This window comes from Dicentrarchus labrax, unplaced genomic scaffold (genome assembly GCF_905237075.1).
Source record: "Dicentrarchus labrax unplaced genomic scaffold, dlabrax2021, whole genome shotgun sequence".
NCBI classification, from domain to species: Eukaryota; Metazoa; Chordata; class Actinopteri; family Moronidae; genus Dicentrarchus; species Dicentrarchus labrax.
In genome coordinates this window covers 35,649,638-35,665,478 of record NW_026136719.1, presented here as the reverse complement: position 1 = coordinate 35,665,478, position 15,841 = coordinate 35,649,638, and the positions used below count along the sequence as shown (strand labels likewise).

General features: G+C 39.0%; 2 protein-coding genes across 3 annotated transcripts; both read right to left on the bottom strand.

The window, feature by feature from the left end:
- Window positions 1-18: 18 nt before the first annotated feature.
- On the bottom strand, window positions 19-4,042 carry LOC127351216 (RNA/RNP complex-1-interacting phosphatase). Of its 2 annotated transcripts, XM_051378533.1 has the most exons (9): window positions 3,964-4,042; window positions 3,705-3,784; window positions 2,936-3,011; window positions 2,580-2,835; window positions 2,084-2,138; window positions 1,721-1,773; window positions 1,561-1,636; window positions 1,210-1,326; window positions 19-1,123 (listed from the first exon to the last, which is right to left on the bottom strand). In XM_051378533.1, exons 2-9 carry the CDS (start codon window positions 3,740-3,742, stop codon window positions 763-765), a joined length of 1,032 nt encoding a protein of 343 aa, XP_051234493.1. In that variant the 5' UTR covers window positions 3,743-3,784; window positions 3,964-4,042; the 3' UTR covers window positions 19-762. The 2 variants fall into 2 exon arrangements, with proteins under 2 accessions (XP_051234493.1, XP_051234492.1); XM_051378532.1 differs by lacking the exon at window positions 3,964-4,042 and having other exon boundaries at window positions 3,705-3,914.
- Window positions 4,043-10,735: 6,693 nt separating this feature from the next.
- On the bottom strand, window positions 10,736-14,062 carry LOC127351219 (caspase-7). The gene is made up of 4 exons (XM_051378539.1): window positions 13,741-14,062; window positions 11,643-11,806; window positions 11,372-11,498; window positions 10,736-11,270 (listed from the first exon to the last, which is right to left on the bottom strand). The coding sequence occupies exons 1-4, from the start codon at window positions 13,955-13,957 to the stop codon at window positions 10,957-10,959; spliced, it is 822 nt and encodes a 273-aa protein (XP_051234499.1). The 5' UTR covers window positions 13,958-14,062; the 3' UTR covers window positions 10,736-10,956.
- Between the last annotated feature and the right edge of the window lie 1,779 nt (window positions 14,063-15,841).

Genomic DNA, 15,841 nt, shown 5'->3' with positions numbered 1-15,841 from the left:
CTTCCTGTATGACAGCGATTCACGTCACAGCGACACTTTATTGTAAACTCACAAATGTTTTAATGATAATACAGAGAGTCCATTTTTAAACTAAAAAGATAAAAATGTAACTGGTTCCACATGGAAACAGCTTCACATTGAACACATCACCCCGGGCTCTGGAAACTGTGATGGTTATATTTTTATATTTTACATCATTTTATAGAGCAACAAACTAATTAATCCATCAAGAAAACAACCAACACATAGAGGGATGATGGAAATAATCATTAGTTGCAGTTCTAATTGTCTGAATTTAATAAAAAGGGATCCAATCTGAGGTGAAAGAGTAAACCTGTGCACGTTCCAGATCCTCTCAGTGAGAAGCAGCCGATAAAATAAAGACCAAATATAAAAGAGTCCAATAAAAAGAGAATAAAACCGTAAACATGTCCACAGTTCTCCTTGGCAGCGGGGATCAACACTGGACTGATTTGAGGTCAGTATGAAAAAGGCACATTAAGATCTCAGAGCTGACAAACATTCATCGGCTCCGACAGCTGGAAGTAAAACCCAGTCTGAACTCTGCTCCACGTCTACAGTCCGGATCCTCATCCGTCCAGTCAAACTCTACGCTGTGGATTCTGATCGGCTTTATGTTAGCCGATACCGATCGATTAGAATAGACTTAGAGTTGAGCTGATAAAAAGGTTTCCAGTGAACATCGGACTCATTAATCACATTCAGTGTAACAGCAGATGAAAGGAAGAGTCCAGCTGTCTGTCAGTAGTTGTCGTACGTGTTCACTCTGTGTCTGTGGTGAGGTCTCATCTGGCGGCCGGCCCACTCCTCCTCGGGTCGCTCACGCAGGCCGTTGGACTCGTTGGTCCAGCGTGCGGAGTAGCGGGGGAGGGGAGGAGGAAGAGGAGGAGGAGGAGGACCTCTCCTTCTGTCCACTGGGCGGGGGGGTCTCCTCCACTGACTGTCGGGGTGAGGCGGGGTCCATCGGTACGGGTGGTGGTGGTGCAGCGGGGCGCCCGTGGGTGGACAGAAAGGAGGCGGAGGTAGTAACGGAGGACTGGGGAGCAGGCCGTCGTGGGGGTGCTGGTGATGGGAGCGGTGGTTTCCTGTTGGAGGGTAAGACCTGGAACAGAGACAGACAGACAGTCGGACGCTGTAGGACTCATTTCTAACACAGAAGACCAGAGGAGGGACGTCTGTCCTCCCTACCTGTGGTACCAGTCGGCGGAGTGAGGTCGTCGCTCCTCTCTGCGGTCACTGTCTGACGGCCGGTGTGCAGCTCGACCTCTCATTGGCTCCTGCTCCGACTCCTCCATCCCCTCGTTACTGCGTACAGGAGATCCAACCAGAGCAGACAGTTGGATGTTAAACAATGATGATGAAGAGTTATAAAGATGAAGCATCACTCGGTGCAAACATCAGTAACTGAGCGCTGTTCGACTGTAACATCTGTCCTGTAACGGCTGACTGCGAGCGCTCCAACTACAGCGACTAACTTCCTGTTAACATCTGTATGCCTCTGTCTCTGCTGTACGTGGAACTGTGGACGTATGGTCTCACCTCCTCTTCGGTCCACGCTGGAGATCTTCCAGGTAGTTGGGTCTTTCGATAGCGTGGCCCCGCGACGAGTTAAACACTGAGGACAGAAGCACATTCAGGATGCTTCACTCTCATTCACTTTAAATACTTTAACACAAAGAGAGAGAACACGAGTACTCACACGCTACAGCCTCTTTAGGATCCATCCCATCAACGTCTATCAGATACCTGCAGGTCAGACGCAGCTCTTAAACACAGGATTACACCAGGAGTCCCATACAGTTACTAATTACAATATTAAAGTAATGTAACTCGATTACTTTCTGCTCATTTTGGATTACATCAACACCAAACAAAGACAGGAGAAATATCAACAAGAGGATTTGAGAGGATTTCTGAGACAACAGAAAATAAAAATGAAGATTTAGCATCAAAAATAGAGGAGAGCTAATAATCCCTAAATGTAACTGTAATGGATTACAGTTGGCTTTAATCCATTACTCCCCGACCCTGCCCTCTGGTGCGTCTACGTCCTCACCTGCAGATCAGGTATCCGGTGCGGTTCAGGCCGTGGGTGCAGTGGACGCCGATCAGCTTGTCTGTGAAGGACAGTCGGGTTAATGTGCGTCACACAGAGAGCTGGACCGCTCCGGATTCAACCAATCACAGCGAGTTCTGCAGAACCTCACAACCAATCACAGCAGCCGTCCCTGGAGCCAGACGCCACCGCCCCTCCGCCCCGTTTTATTCTCACTGTACCGACTGCTAGCTGCTGTACGTCGCAGAGAACGTCACAAAGAATCGAACGCGCGTCGTCGTCTCTTAAAGACAAATATAATTCACACTTCGACGTTAATGACGAGCCTCCGTCGGGCTGCAGACGAGGATCCGATACCGATCAATGAGCTGTAACTCTTTCTGTGTGAGGCAGATTATCAGTGTGATGTTTTATTGATGGTTGCGTCTCTACAAACGTCCCCCGTCCTCAGGGGAAACGCCGCCTTTAAACAACAGTTCCTGAGCGACCGTTGTTGTCTCACCGTTGTCGGCGTTGTCTCGTAGGAACCGTCGCACGGCGCGCTTGAAGCTGAGGATGGTGTCGTCGCTGGGGACCTCGTGACCTCGAGTGAAGATCTTCACCAGCAGCAGCGACTGCGGGACGTCGTGCGGTCCGTAGTAGCGGCTGGTGAAGGTCAGATCGATGATCAGACCCAGTTCTTGTCTGTCTTTGTTGAGGACGTCCAGCAGCTCCCAGGGACCGAACGCCTCCAGAGAGGGAAGCTGGCGGTTCAGAGACTGAGGAGAGAGCACAGACAGAGGTCAGAGGTCAGAGGTCGGAGGTCGGAGGTCAGTGGGCGCCACACGGAGACACACACGGACCACGGCGAGATCTGACCTGATTCAGCGGCACTTTGAAGGCGATGAATCGAGTCCCGTGAAGTCTTTTACCAACAGATTTATAATCTCGCCACCTGACAGAAAGAGACACATCAGATTACCGACAACAGCGTCAGAGCGGCGAAGAGCGGTTCCTCTGGTTCCCACGCTGAACACACATCATATTATAGTTTATATTATAGTTTATATTTATATATTATAGTTTATATTATATTATATTATATTTTTTTTATTATATTTATATTATAAACTATAATATAGTTTATATTATATTATATATTTTTTATTTTTTATATAATATATATATATTATATTATATATTATAGTTTATATAAACTATATAAACTATATTATATATATTATAGTTTATATATTATTCACAGTATTAATATCATCCTCTCATAATGGATCTGCATTCATTCACATTACAGTCTTTTAATCATTATTATTATTATTATTATTATTATTATTATTATTATTAGTTTGACTTTTTATTAATAATATTAAATAACCTGTCTCTCTGTCTCTCTCTCTCTCTCTCTATAAACAACAAATAAACAACAACAACAACAACAATAATAAAACGTTTGCTTTCAGGATTTAATGGAGATAAAAATCAAGATCACTGATCGATAAGGTGATCGATAAGGTGATCAGTGATCGGTAAGGTGATCAGTGATCGATAAGGTGATCAGTGATCGGTAAGGTGATCGATAAGGTGATCAGTGATCGATAAGGTGATCGATAAGGTGATCAGTGATCGATACCTGTCGGGGATCCCGTTTTTCTTTCCGTGTCGGTTCATTTCTTCTTCTTCTGTTAGCCGTTAGCCGTTAGCCGTTAGCTCCTGAACATAATAAGGTTGTATATTGATGACGTAATAAGAGAACAGGAGTTTAATAATCAATAATAATCAATAATAACAGAACTGTACTGTGTGTGTGTGTGACCTTATAAACGGAGTAAACAGAGTAAACATTAGATATTAAACATTAAATATTGTTTCTATGGATAAAAACAACCGACCAGCTGAGCGACTCCGTTCCCATGATGCACCGCGGCTCCACTGCTGCTGCCGACTGCAGGCGCATGCTGATGACGTAAAGACACGCGGCCTTAAAGCTGCGCACGTCACGTTACCGCGTCCTGGGTCAGAGTTCAAAGGTCAGCTTGTCTCTCAGACAATAACAACAACAAAAGTCTGAAAACATTCTTAAAGGAGACAGAACAATATATATATATATATTTATATATATATATTTTTATATATATATATATATATATAAATATATATATATAAATATATATATATATTTATATATATATATATATTTTTATATATATTTATATATATTGATATAAATATATATATATATATATATATATATATATATAAATATATATATATATATATATTTATGTATATATATTTATATTTTTATTTATATATATATAAATATTATTTATATATATATATATATAGAAGAAGAGAACTTTAAACAAACGTGTGATAGTCAAATAACAGTTACTGAAGTGGACCGAGGTACTGGACCCTGTCTCTGAACACCGGGCTCGGACCGACTCACAGGACACTTTTATCCACATTTCTGGGAAGATATTAAAAAATCTACATCAAGTATTCCTGGAAATATTTGAAACTTGTATTCTTCCAATCACAGTGAGACATCATCTCATTCCTAAACCCGGCAAAGACCCCAGATTCATAGAAAACAGAAGGTATTACTCTTAGAAACTCTGATTATAAATTACTCTCCTACATTTTCACCACTCGTCACAGTCTGGTTTCTTAAAGGGAACATCAATCCACAACAATATAAGGCATTATATATATATAATGGACATTATTGATTATAGAAATCCAATTGAACATGATGGTTTTCTTTTCTTCGATTCCGTAGAGCATCCATTTATCTTCCAAGTTCTTGAACATTTAGGTTTTGGAGTCAAATTTAGGAATTTAGTTGGTGGATTATATCAGAATATATATAATATATATAATATATAATAACAGCTGTGTCATGCTACCTTGTGGCACCACCCCCAGTTTTAATGTTAATGTGGGAATTCCACAAGGTTGTCCCATCTCACCATATTTATTCATATTAGTCACAGAAATGTTAGCAATTTACATTAAACATTGTAATGAAATAAACAATTTAGATGTCTTAGGTACCGATATTGTCATCAGCCAACTTCTGGATGACACAACACTTTTTGTACAAGACAGACACCAAATTCCAATAACAATCGAAACAATAAAAGAATTCTCCAAAGCTTCAGGGATAACTCTGAACCTAAACAAATGTGAACTATTTACAATTCATGATACAACTCTCAAAGACATCTGTAACATCCCTATCAAGTCGGAAATGAAATACCTTGGAGTACACTTTACAAAAGACCAAAAACAAAGTCAATACTTGAATGTAGAAAAAAAAATAAAAGAGAGTAAAGCCAAATTAAATGTATGGCTCCAAAGAGAGCTCTCAATACTCGGCTGAATTTACCTAACCAAGATGGAACGTTTATCAAGGTGCATTTACCCAGCCTGCTCTAATGCCATTTCAAATAAACTAATCAAATCTATTAACCAAATTAATCTGAATTTTATTTGAAACAAGCCACACTATATGAAAAAGCAATATGGTTAAAGAAATTAAAGATGGTGGTTTAAAAGTTATTGATTTTGATTGCCTCAATGGAACCTTTAAAATGAATTGGCTGAAATCTTGATTCAAACATAGCAACTCATTTTGGTACTGTGTCCCAAATTCCCTATTCAATAAGATTGGAGGTTTAAAATGTCTTCTTATGGCAGACTTCAACATCGATAAATTACCTACAGGCTGAGTTTCATAAACAAATTCTATTATATTGGAAAATGCTATATGTGATATAACTTCTCACACTACTATGTTTTGGAATAATAGATATGTTTTATACTGAAATAAATCATTATATTATCAGCATTGGTATGAGAGGAATATATGGTCTGTAGTTGACTTAATGGATGCCAATGGCAATCTCTTAGATTATCAACAATTTTGCACTAAACATAAATTCAACCCTTCCAAATCCGACTTTATTAAATTACAAAAAGCACTTCCTCATGGATTTATATTTCTAACAAACAATATATTGGCCCACCAACTTATAATACCACAACTGGGCCCATTGTCAATACAGGGGATTTTAATCCTGGACAAAAAAATGTAACAATCATTTAATAAGAAACTGCCTCACTGAAACATTGTTCCCCGGTAGACAAAACAAAAATAATATCCTACATAAATCTGATAATAAATCAATTGATAAACTAAGAACAATGTACCTAAAATTTCCTATAGCCCCCAAAACCAAAGAAACACACTTTAAAATGATGAACAACATTTATCCTTCTAAAGAATTACTTAGACTACGCTTTAATATCGCTGACAGTTTATGCACATTCTGTGAAAATGACATTGAAACCGCGACCATATCTTCTTCTCATGTGATATAATACAAACATTCTGGGTTAACATTCACAATTGGATCAAACTAAAATAGTTTTATTTCCAGCTGTTGCAATGTAATCCTTTGTCTAGCCAAAGTTTTCATCCACAAGAATAGAGTTATGAACTCATCACCCAAATTTATTGTCTTCATGAATGAATTTAAATTGTACATTAAATCTTTAAAACCTCTAACAGAAATTAAAGCACAAACATTATATGATAACTTAAAGAACTTTCCCACTGAAATGGATAGTTAAAATTGATTTGAATCCCCCTTATGAAAGCAATGTTTATTCTATTTTATATATATTTTATTTTAGACTATTTATTTTGAGATGTTTATTTTCATTTTATTTCAATTGCTCAGAATTTATTGTATTGAAGCACTAATGTGCTTGTTGTTATTGTTATTATTACAAAGTGAAGTGTATGTACTATGAAAAGTGCCAGAATTGTTTATTGTTTATTTTTGTACTTTTTCAATAAAGCTTAAAAAACAAACAACAACAAACAGCTGTTTACTCTCATATTACATATTATAAACATATTATCAGTAAATATATACAGAGTGTGTACTGCAGATAACATACAATACTATACAATATATATAATATACACAATAATATACAATATATATAATATACATAATAATATACAATATATATAATATACATAATAAAACTGAAATAAATCAATAAATAAATCAAAAGACTAATGTTCCTATTATTATTATTATTATTATTATTATTATTATTATTATCATCATTCAATACATGAACTCAATCAGTTTATCAAACATGAGACTATATACGGTACAATTATAACTATATTGTAGACTTTATATAATAAAAATAATATAAAAAGTATATATAGTATAAATATATAAAAGTCTATCTAATCTGATCTTATTGTGAAATATAATTTATAATAATGTAGAACATAAATAACTTATATTAAAAACTGATGGCAGCCTGTTAGCCTCTGGAGTTAGCCAATGCTAGTGTGCAGCAGATACCCAACCATCACCAACCTGTAGGAACATCCAGTAACAGCTAAATAAATAAACAAATACAAATCATATAAATTCAACAGTTTTTTATTGAACTGAAGAATAAAATATGTGAACACAGTTTAAAGTATAAAAGATATATTTATATATATTAGCGCCGCACAATTAATTAAAATATTATTCAGTCGTATTAATCCAAATGTCAGACGCTGCAACAGTTCGATAAATTAAAATATGTGACAAACAGCGTCGTAATGAAGTTCTGTAGTTCTACAAACAGAACTACAGATTCTATCATTATTCCCACCAACTGTGAGTTTAATATTTACATTTATATAATTATATTAGTTGGTCTTTAACATACAGCTGAACACTCAAACACTTCCTGACTGACGTCATAATTCACGCATGAAAGAGTTTCAATCTGATTGTGGAGACATTTTCCTTCAAGGACCAGAGAGACGCAGCACGCCATCAACGCCATCAACGCCACAGCACGCCACGCTGATAACGAGACAACAACTGCAGCACGCCACTCGTGTACGTGACTCTGTGTGAATGAATGCAGACGGATGGGAGCTGATAACAGCTGACAGACAGACTGCTGACAGACAGACAGCTGGCAGACAGACAGTTTGTAGTTTCCTCACGCCATCTGACTTCCTGGAGAAAATCCAAAGATGTCATTACAGAAAATCTGCTGAAACTTCCTGCAGAGTTCTGCAGATTACATGTTACATATTTATCTTACACACACACACACACACACACAGACACACAGACACACACACACACACACACACACACACACACACACACACACACACACACACACACACACACACACACACTCACACACACACACACACACACACACACACACACACACACACACACACACACACACACACACACACACACACTTATCACACTTGAATGTAACAATGGTCCTCAGAGAAATAAAGATATTTTATGGTCCCAGAAATAAACGCCACTCAAGTACAGTAAACAAGTATTTGTCCTTCCTGCGTCTGGTTGGAGGAGGATCTGTGTTTGGAACCTATAATTGAAAGCCGTCGATCAATCAATCAATCAATCAGCAGCTCTCTGACACAATCGTCTCAAACCTGTATGACAATGCAAAGAGAAATATTCTAAAGCTGTCCGTCTGTTCTGAGGATCCTTTATTACAGGAAGGATGAACACACACACACACACACACACACACACACACACACACACACACACACACACACACACACACACCTGTAACACCTGCTGAGTCACAGGATGAGTGTGATCACATGTTCAATAAGACCAGTCTGCTGACTTTTATAAAACCATATAAAAGCACAGAATTAAAAACAGACTCATAAAAACCAGAATCAGAGAGTTCCTCTAACGGCCACTAGAGGCAGTCAGTCTCCATAAAGCCCCATATTAAAACTTAATAAACATACAACCTGTTGGTCTCTAGAGTACGACGGAGTATTAGGGCCATACTAAGAGGAAAAATAAATAAATAGAATTTTGGAAATTACGAGAATAAAGTCGTAATAATACAAGAAAAAAAATCGTTTTAATGAGAAAAAAGCTTCGATAGTTATCAAGATCTGACATGAGCAGCTCAACCAATCAGCACCCTCAGTCTGAGCCCAGCAGCCGCTGTTTGTCTCAGTCGTACCGTACAGTCGACAGGTAAACTAACGTATTGATCATTTCATCGTTAAACAGTTTTGCTGGCTGAGCCAACAGGCTGACAGTTCTCATAAAATTACTACTTTATTCTCATAATATTACGACTTTATTCTCGTAATGTTACGACTTTATTCTCGCAATGTTACGACTTTATTCTCGTAATGTTACGACTTTATTCTCGTAATGTTACGACTTTATTCTCGCAATGTTACGACTTTATTCTCGTAATGTTACGACTTTATTCTCGTAATGTTATGACTTTATTCTCGCAATATTACGACTTTATTCTCGTAATGTTACGACTTTATTCTCGCAATATTACGACTTTATTCTCGTAATGTTACAACTCTATTCTCGTACTTTCCCCCAAAAAATAAATATATATTTTCTCTTAGTCTGTCCCTAACACTCGTCATACTAGAGCAACTGTACAACTCACCACTTTAGATTATATTAATGATAACTAATGACAGGGCTGCTTTGAGTGACAGGTGGATGTCGTCACAGGGTTTTCAGTCTGTTGTAATTGTAAAAGTCCTGAAGTCATTTTTCACTGATGAGCAAGTTGACACAAGGAGTGACACCAAACTCTCTTTAAGAAATATCACATTTAACAATTCCTAACGTGTTCATAACAACACGTAACTCTAGAAACACGAGCTAAAGGCCGTCATATGTCCACAGTCTGACTGTCAATACAGGATCAATATCATCCATAAAGATACAGTGTATACTGATCAATATCATCCATAAAGATACAGTGTATACTGATCAATATCATCCATAAAGATACAGTGTATTCTGATCAATAATCAATAAAATACAACATGAACATCTCTCGCTGGTTGGTGGATCAGATATACGCAGACTCACGTTAACGTTGTTACAGTTTTTTCTAATTGCTAAAATGTAATTTTGCAGACTGTCTGGTTTTATCAAAATACTGAACACAATTCACAAAACCACAAAATACCTCATATATCCTGTAACATGAAGCACTGCAACCAAAACTACATATCATATAGTATATATATATATATATATATATACTATATGATATATAATATATAATATATAATATAACATTATCAAAATCAAACTTTTGCACCAAATGACACACACTTCATTTATATTAGCAGATGTTTGTCTAACCAACTACACACTGTTGGCCATAATGAAAAGCACTCTCATCTTTTTTATTTTTCACCAAACAAGTGAGTGCAACATCTGCACAGCAGATATATTTACATTGGTCTTTTTATATTTATAGTGCTTCCTTCCTGAGTGAAGTGGTAACAATGAACCATAGAGGTGTTTGACTAGGTGACTCATATATTGGACACTCAGCTCATGTAGTGTCATTTTGAATGGCAGAGTTTTGAAATGTGAACATGTGACTTTCTGTCAGATTGTTGTTATACAGAGAACCATCAGAGCATTTAAAAAGTAAAGTAAAGCAGAAAATGTGTTTAGAGTTTTGGAGTCTTGAGAAGAGGTTCTGCTCTCTGTGTGTCACTTTAAATTATTGTGCTGGGTTATTTTAGTGAGTGAGCAACTGGAGACAACTGGAAAATGTTTTTAATTCTTTATTGTTGATTTACAAACATAAACATCATTACAATACATTAAATATAGCTTTATTATGTACAGTATAAATAATATAAACAGAATCTTCCAGCAGATATTCTCTTTATGTCATCTTCAGGAAGTCATCATCTGTCTGTCTGTCTGTCTGTCTGTCTGTTATCAGCTCTCATCCGTCTGCATTCCTGCTGATAATTATTGTCTTTCAGTCTAACTGATGGACGGCGTCCGCTTTCTCACGTTATCGGCGTGGACCAGTGACGTAGCCGAGAGCGCCGCGGCCCCGCCATCCTTCCCCGGCTGAGCGAACGGGAACACCTCTCTGGTCAGCCTCGTCAGGAGGCACGGCATCTCCTTCATCCCGCCGAGCTCGCGACCTTTGGCCTGGAAGGTGTAGGCCACGCTGTGGGAGAGCCGGGTCATCAGACGGGTCAGCTCCAGGTTTCTGTTGCCCTCCTCCTCCAGTAACTTACAGAAGGTCTGCAGGAAGACGGATCCGAGGGGGTGCATGAAGGCTCCGTATCCTGGGGAGAGGACGGAGGGGATTCAGACTGTTAATCTACTGTTAAATATACGTAATAAAGTATTTATTTATTTTAGTATCTGGTTTATAAAAGGTGTCTACCTGGAGCTGTGGCGTACATTACAGCTGTGTCTATGGGAACAAAGGGATGCTGGGTAAAGCTGCACTCTCTGCTGTCGGCAACCGAATCCACCTCCACACCCTCATCCAGATTGCCCCCCCGACAGGCCTGCAGAGACAACAAGAGTCCTCAGTCACACACACACACCGTCAGACCGTGAGCTGTTTGTCTGTATTAATATCACTAATGGGTGGAAGACGTTCAGACAGTCACACACCAGAGCTTCAGTCAGACTCTGCTGCTGCTGCTCACCTGTACCAGGAACAGTTTGGCCTTATTCTCCATTACTTCGTTGTCAAAGTATCTGAAGATACGGGACAGTAGGACCGCGTTCCCGTCGGCCCCGAACACGCAGCCCTCCTCGCCGTGAGACGACAGGACGGCGAGGAAACAATCCTTCACAGGCCGCCGGCTCTCTGCAGCACACACACACACACACACACACACACACACACACACACACACACACACACAGTTAATGACAGACTCTGCATTACTCACAATGTACAAACACACACACACACACACACACACACACAGTTAATGACAGACTCTGCATTACTCACAATGTACAAACACACACACACACCACACACACACACACACACACACACACACACACACACACACAGTTAATGACAGACTCTGCATTACTCACAATGTACAAACACACACACACACACACACACACACACACACACACACACACACACACACACACACACACACACACACACACACACACACAGTTAATGACACACTGCATCAGTACAAACACACAGACGTATGGGACGGGACGGTAGAACAGGTATTCATGCTCTCACTTGCACGTACTCTTTACACAAGCTTCAGTGTGAACTCATGAACCCTCAGGCTCTCTCTCTCTCTCTCTCTTTTATTAGTTTGTTTTTCTCCATCAGATGATTGATTACCCGATGATCACATATGGAACTGCTGCACGCTGTTATCTATTAGTGATAAGCAGCTGTAAAACTCTACATGGACTTTCAGTCTGTCTGGTATCTGGGCGTCTGTCCTGTCTCGTTATATAACGACAGAATGTCGGCAGGTACAATGTGGACTAATAATGTGAATGTTCATATCAAAGGCCAACAGCTTGGTTTTACTTTTGTTTCACTGTGAATGTGAGTTCATTGTTCTGAGAATCTGAAGAAGGTTCTCTTTGAGGTTTTAGTGGCCATTAGAAGGTTCTACCGGTTCTTAAAGAGGTCCCTGTAATCTTTCAGAGGGTTCTAGGTGTCCTACGTTCTCCACCGCCATCAAATGATAAAACGTTCATCCTCCAGTAGAGCTGAACAACCGGAAGATCAACTGAACAAAACCCTGAACAGGTCTTTGAGATTTAACAGAGTTCTCCAGAGAGACCAGGGCTCGTCAAAAATTCATTTAAATATGATCTGAGTTTATAATCTAACCTCTCTCCTCTTTCAACAATAACCGGGGGGGGGGGGGTCAGGAGGGGATCCAATGAGTGGATGAATAAAGTAAAAGCACGTGTTCTCTGCACAGTTAAAGATCTGTGTATTATATTTCTATATGTATTGTAGTGCAGACAGAGTATGCATTATAATATATCACTGTACAGATTATAATATCACTGTACAGATTATAATATCACTGTACAGATTATAATATATCACTGTACAGATTAAAATATATCACTGTACAGATTAAAATATATCACTGTACAGATTATAATATATCACTGTACAGATTATAATATCACTGTACAGATTATAATATCACTGTACAGATTAAAATATATCACTGTACAGATTATAATATATCACTGTACAGATTATAATATCACTGTACAGATTAAAATATATCACTGTACAGATTATAATATATCACTGTACAGATTATAATATATCACTGTACAGATTATAATATCACTGTACAGATTATAATATATCACTGTACAGATTATAATATCACTGTACAGATTATAATATATCACTGTACAGATTATAATATCACTGTACAGATTATAATATATCACTGTACAGATTATAATATATCACTGTACAGATTATAATATCACTGTACAGATTATAATATATCACTGTACAGATTATAATATATCACTGTACAGATTATATCACTGTACAGATTATAATATATCACTGTACAGATTATAATATATCACTGTACAGATTATATCACTGTACAGATTATAATATATCACTGTACAGATTATAATATATCACTGTACAGATTATAGTATATCACTGTACAGATTAATAGACAGTGTATGCAATATAATGTATCATTGGAAAAGATGAATAAACAGTGTATGCATTATAAATATTAATAAACAGACTCTGACCTTTCAGGAACAGCTGCTCGATCTCGTCCCCGTTGAGGTCGCTGTGGATGTCCACCTTGAAGCCCAGTTTGCTGAGGGTGCGGTGGAGTTTCTTGGCGTCCTTCTCGGCTCCAGGCCTGTTCCTGAGCTCCACCCCGGGGTGGAACTCCGCCACGGACACCAGCACTGCCCGGTTACACTCCCCCCTGGGCTCCTTCTGGCCTCTCCAGTGCAGCATTGTGCTTCAGTGTGCTGGGTTTGCTCTGTGGAAGAACCTGTGTCTGTGGAAGCTCTCTGGTGTGTGTGTGTGCTCTGTGTGTCCCTGCAGTCCGGTTCACACCTTTAAAGTCACACCTGTCTTACCATATATGGGTATTTCCTCCTCAGGCTGTTAGAGGAGGAACGATCACATGCTGTCAGTCACTCAGTTTTACATAACTTTCCTGCTGGGAAAGAACGCTGTGCAATCCCAGCAGGCCTCAGGTGTATGTTGTTTTACAGGCGAGTCGATGCTCGTCTACAGACCGTAAAAACACTCGTGACCAGTTTCCTTGAAATACTTCAGACACAGTAAATTCCAGACATAGTGAAACAAAAAGAAATCCTTTACCAACAGGATCTCTGACTTGAGGAGACGTGTTGCTGCTTTATTTATCCTCCACCCTGACTGCACCCTGCCTTTATTCCACCATCTGATTAATGGAAATAATTACTGAGTTGCAGTCTGATGGAAAATGAGCTCAACCAGCTCCAACAATAATCCTGCTTTTACATTTATTTTATTATTTTATTTGATCTTTATTTTCAGGTCACATTGAGATCAAAGATCTGTTTAACAGGAGACCTCGAGGTGGCAGCCGTATAAAACCACATGATCAGCAGAAACAACCAGTCTTTATGATTAAACTCATCAGTGGATAGAATTGTAATGTAATGATCTCTCTCACATTATTCCGGGTCCAAGGTGCACAGGAAGACAATACATACGTCTCCACAGCCATCGAACCCAGAGTCCATTAAAAGCAACCACTAATGACCAGAACCAGAGGGATGATGGGAGTTTACCTGTAACGCTTTAATAATATAAATGTACCTGTGCTGTAGTCTGCGAGGGGACAGTAATAATCTAATGAAATCACAGTTAATAACACAACAGTCCCAGGGGATGTTTTTTACACCTTTAATACTCAACAACTTTTACTGAAAGGTTCCATGTGTAAGATTGTGAAGCATTTCTGTTTTATTTTATAATAACAAAATAATGAAACATAAGTCATAAAACCATCAGGTTCTGTAAGGAAAGCCTTACTGGATATTATTATTGTGCCTCGCATAAGCAAGCACAATACTACTCTCCCTCGGGCTTATTATTCTTCCGTACGTTTTTCGGCGCGCTACTCCTCCCGCAGTTTTGGTCGCACGTACACAAAAAAGGTATCAAAACGTGCGGCTCGGTGAGGACATTAGTGCAATGACTTTTCTAAGCGTTTCGCCAAACGGTTTGCCGGTAAATCGCCAAAAACCGGTCCAAAAAATGAATGGGTGTGTATTGCGAGAATGTTCAACCGCCAGAGTGCGTGACATCATCACTAGAGTGTGGGGAGAGAGAAAAATTTGTCGAAAAATACATTTGTAAACTGCTCTCAAGACCACAAATGTCACTCTACAGAAATAATTTATAGATAGAAACGTAGGTAAATTCGTTGGGGTCGCAGTGATACTACTGCTGAAGCTGTCAGACAAATAGTCTTGGCGGGAGACGCACTGATGCGCCAGCAACGCCCTCTCACGGCCCCATCTACTCCCATGTTAATTTTAGAGAAGAAATCTTGAAAGGAGCTTGTTGAACCTCTTCTCTCTCAATCTCCCCAGGTCACATTTTTTAACTTTAGCCACTGAAACTCGGCAGCGCTATAGTCAACAAGATGACGACGCTCACGGTCTTTTCGGTTTTCATTTCGGTCGTTCCTGGCCATGGGTTAGAGGGGATTCATTTTAAATGTTTCTGTCTCTCTGAGGAGTTAGAGACAGAGAGAGAGGCGCAGCTGCTGTGGGCTCCCCTGATTGCCATGACAACCAAAGCCTGCTCCCCCCCCACACACACACACACACACACACACAC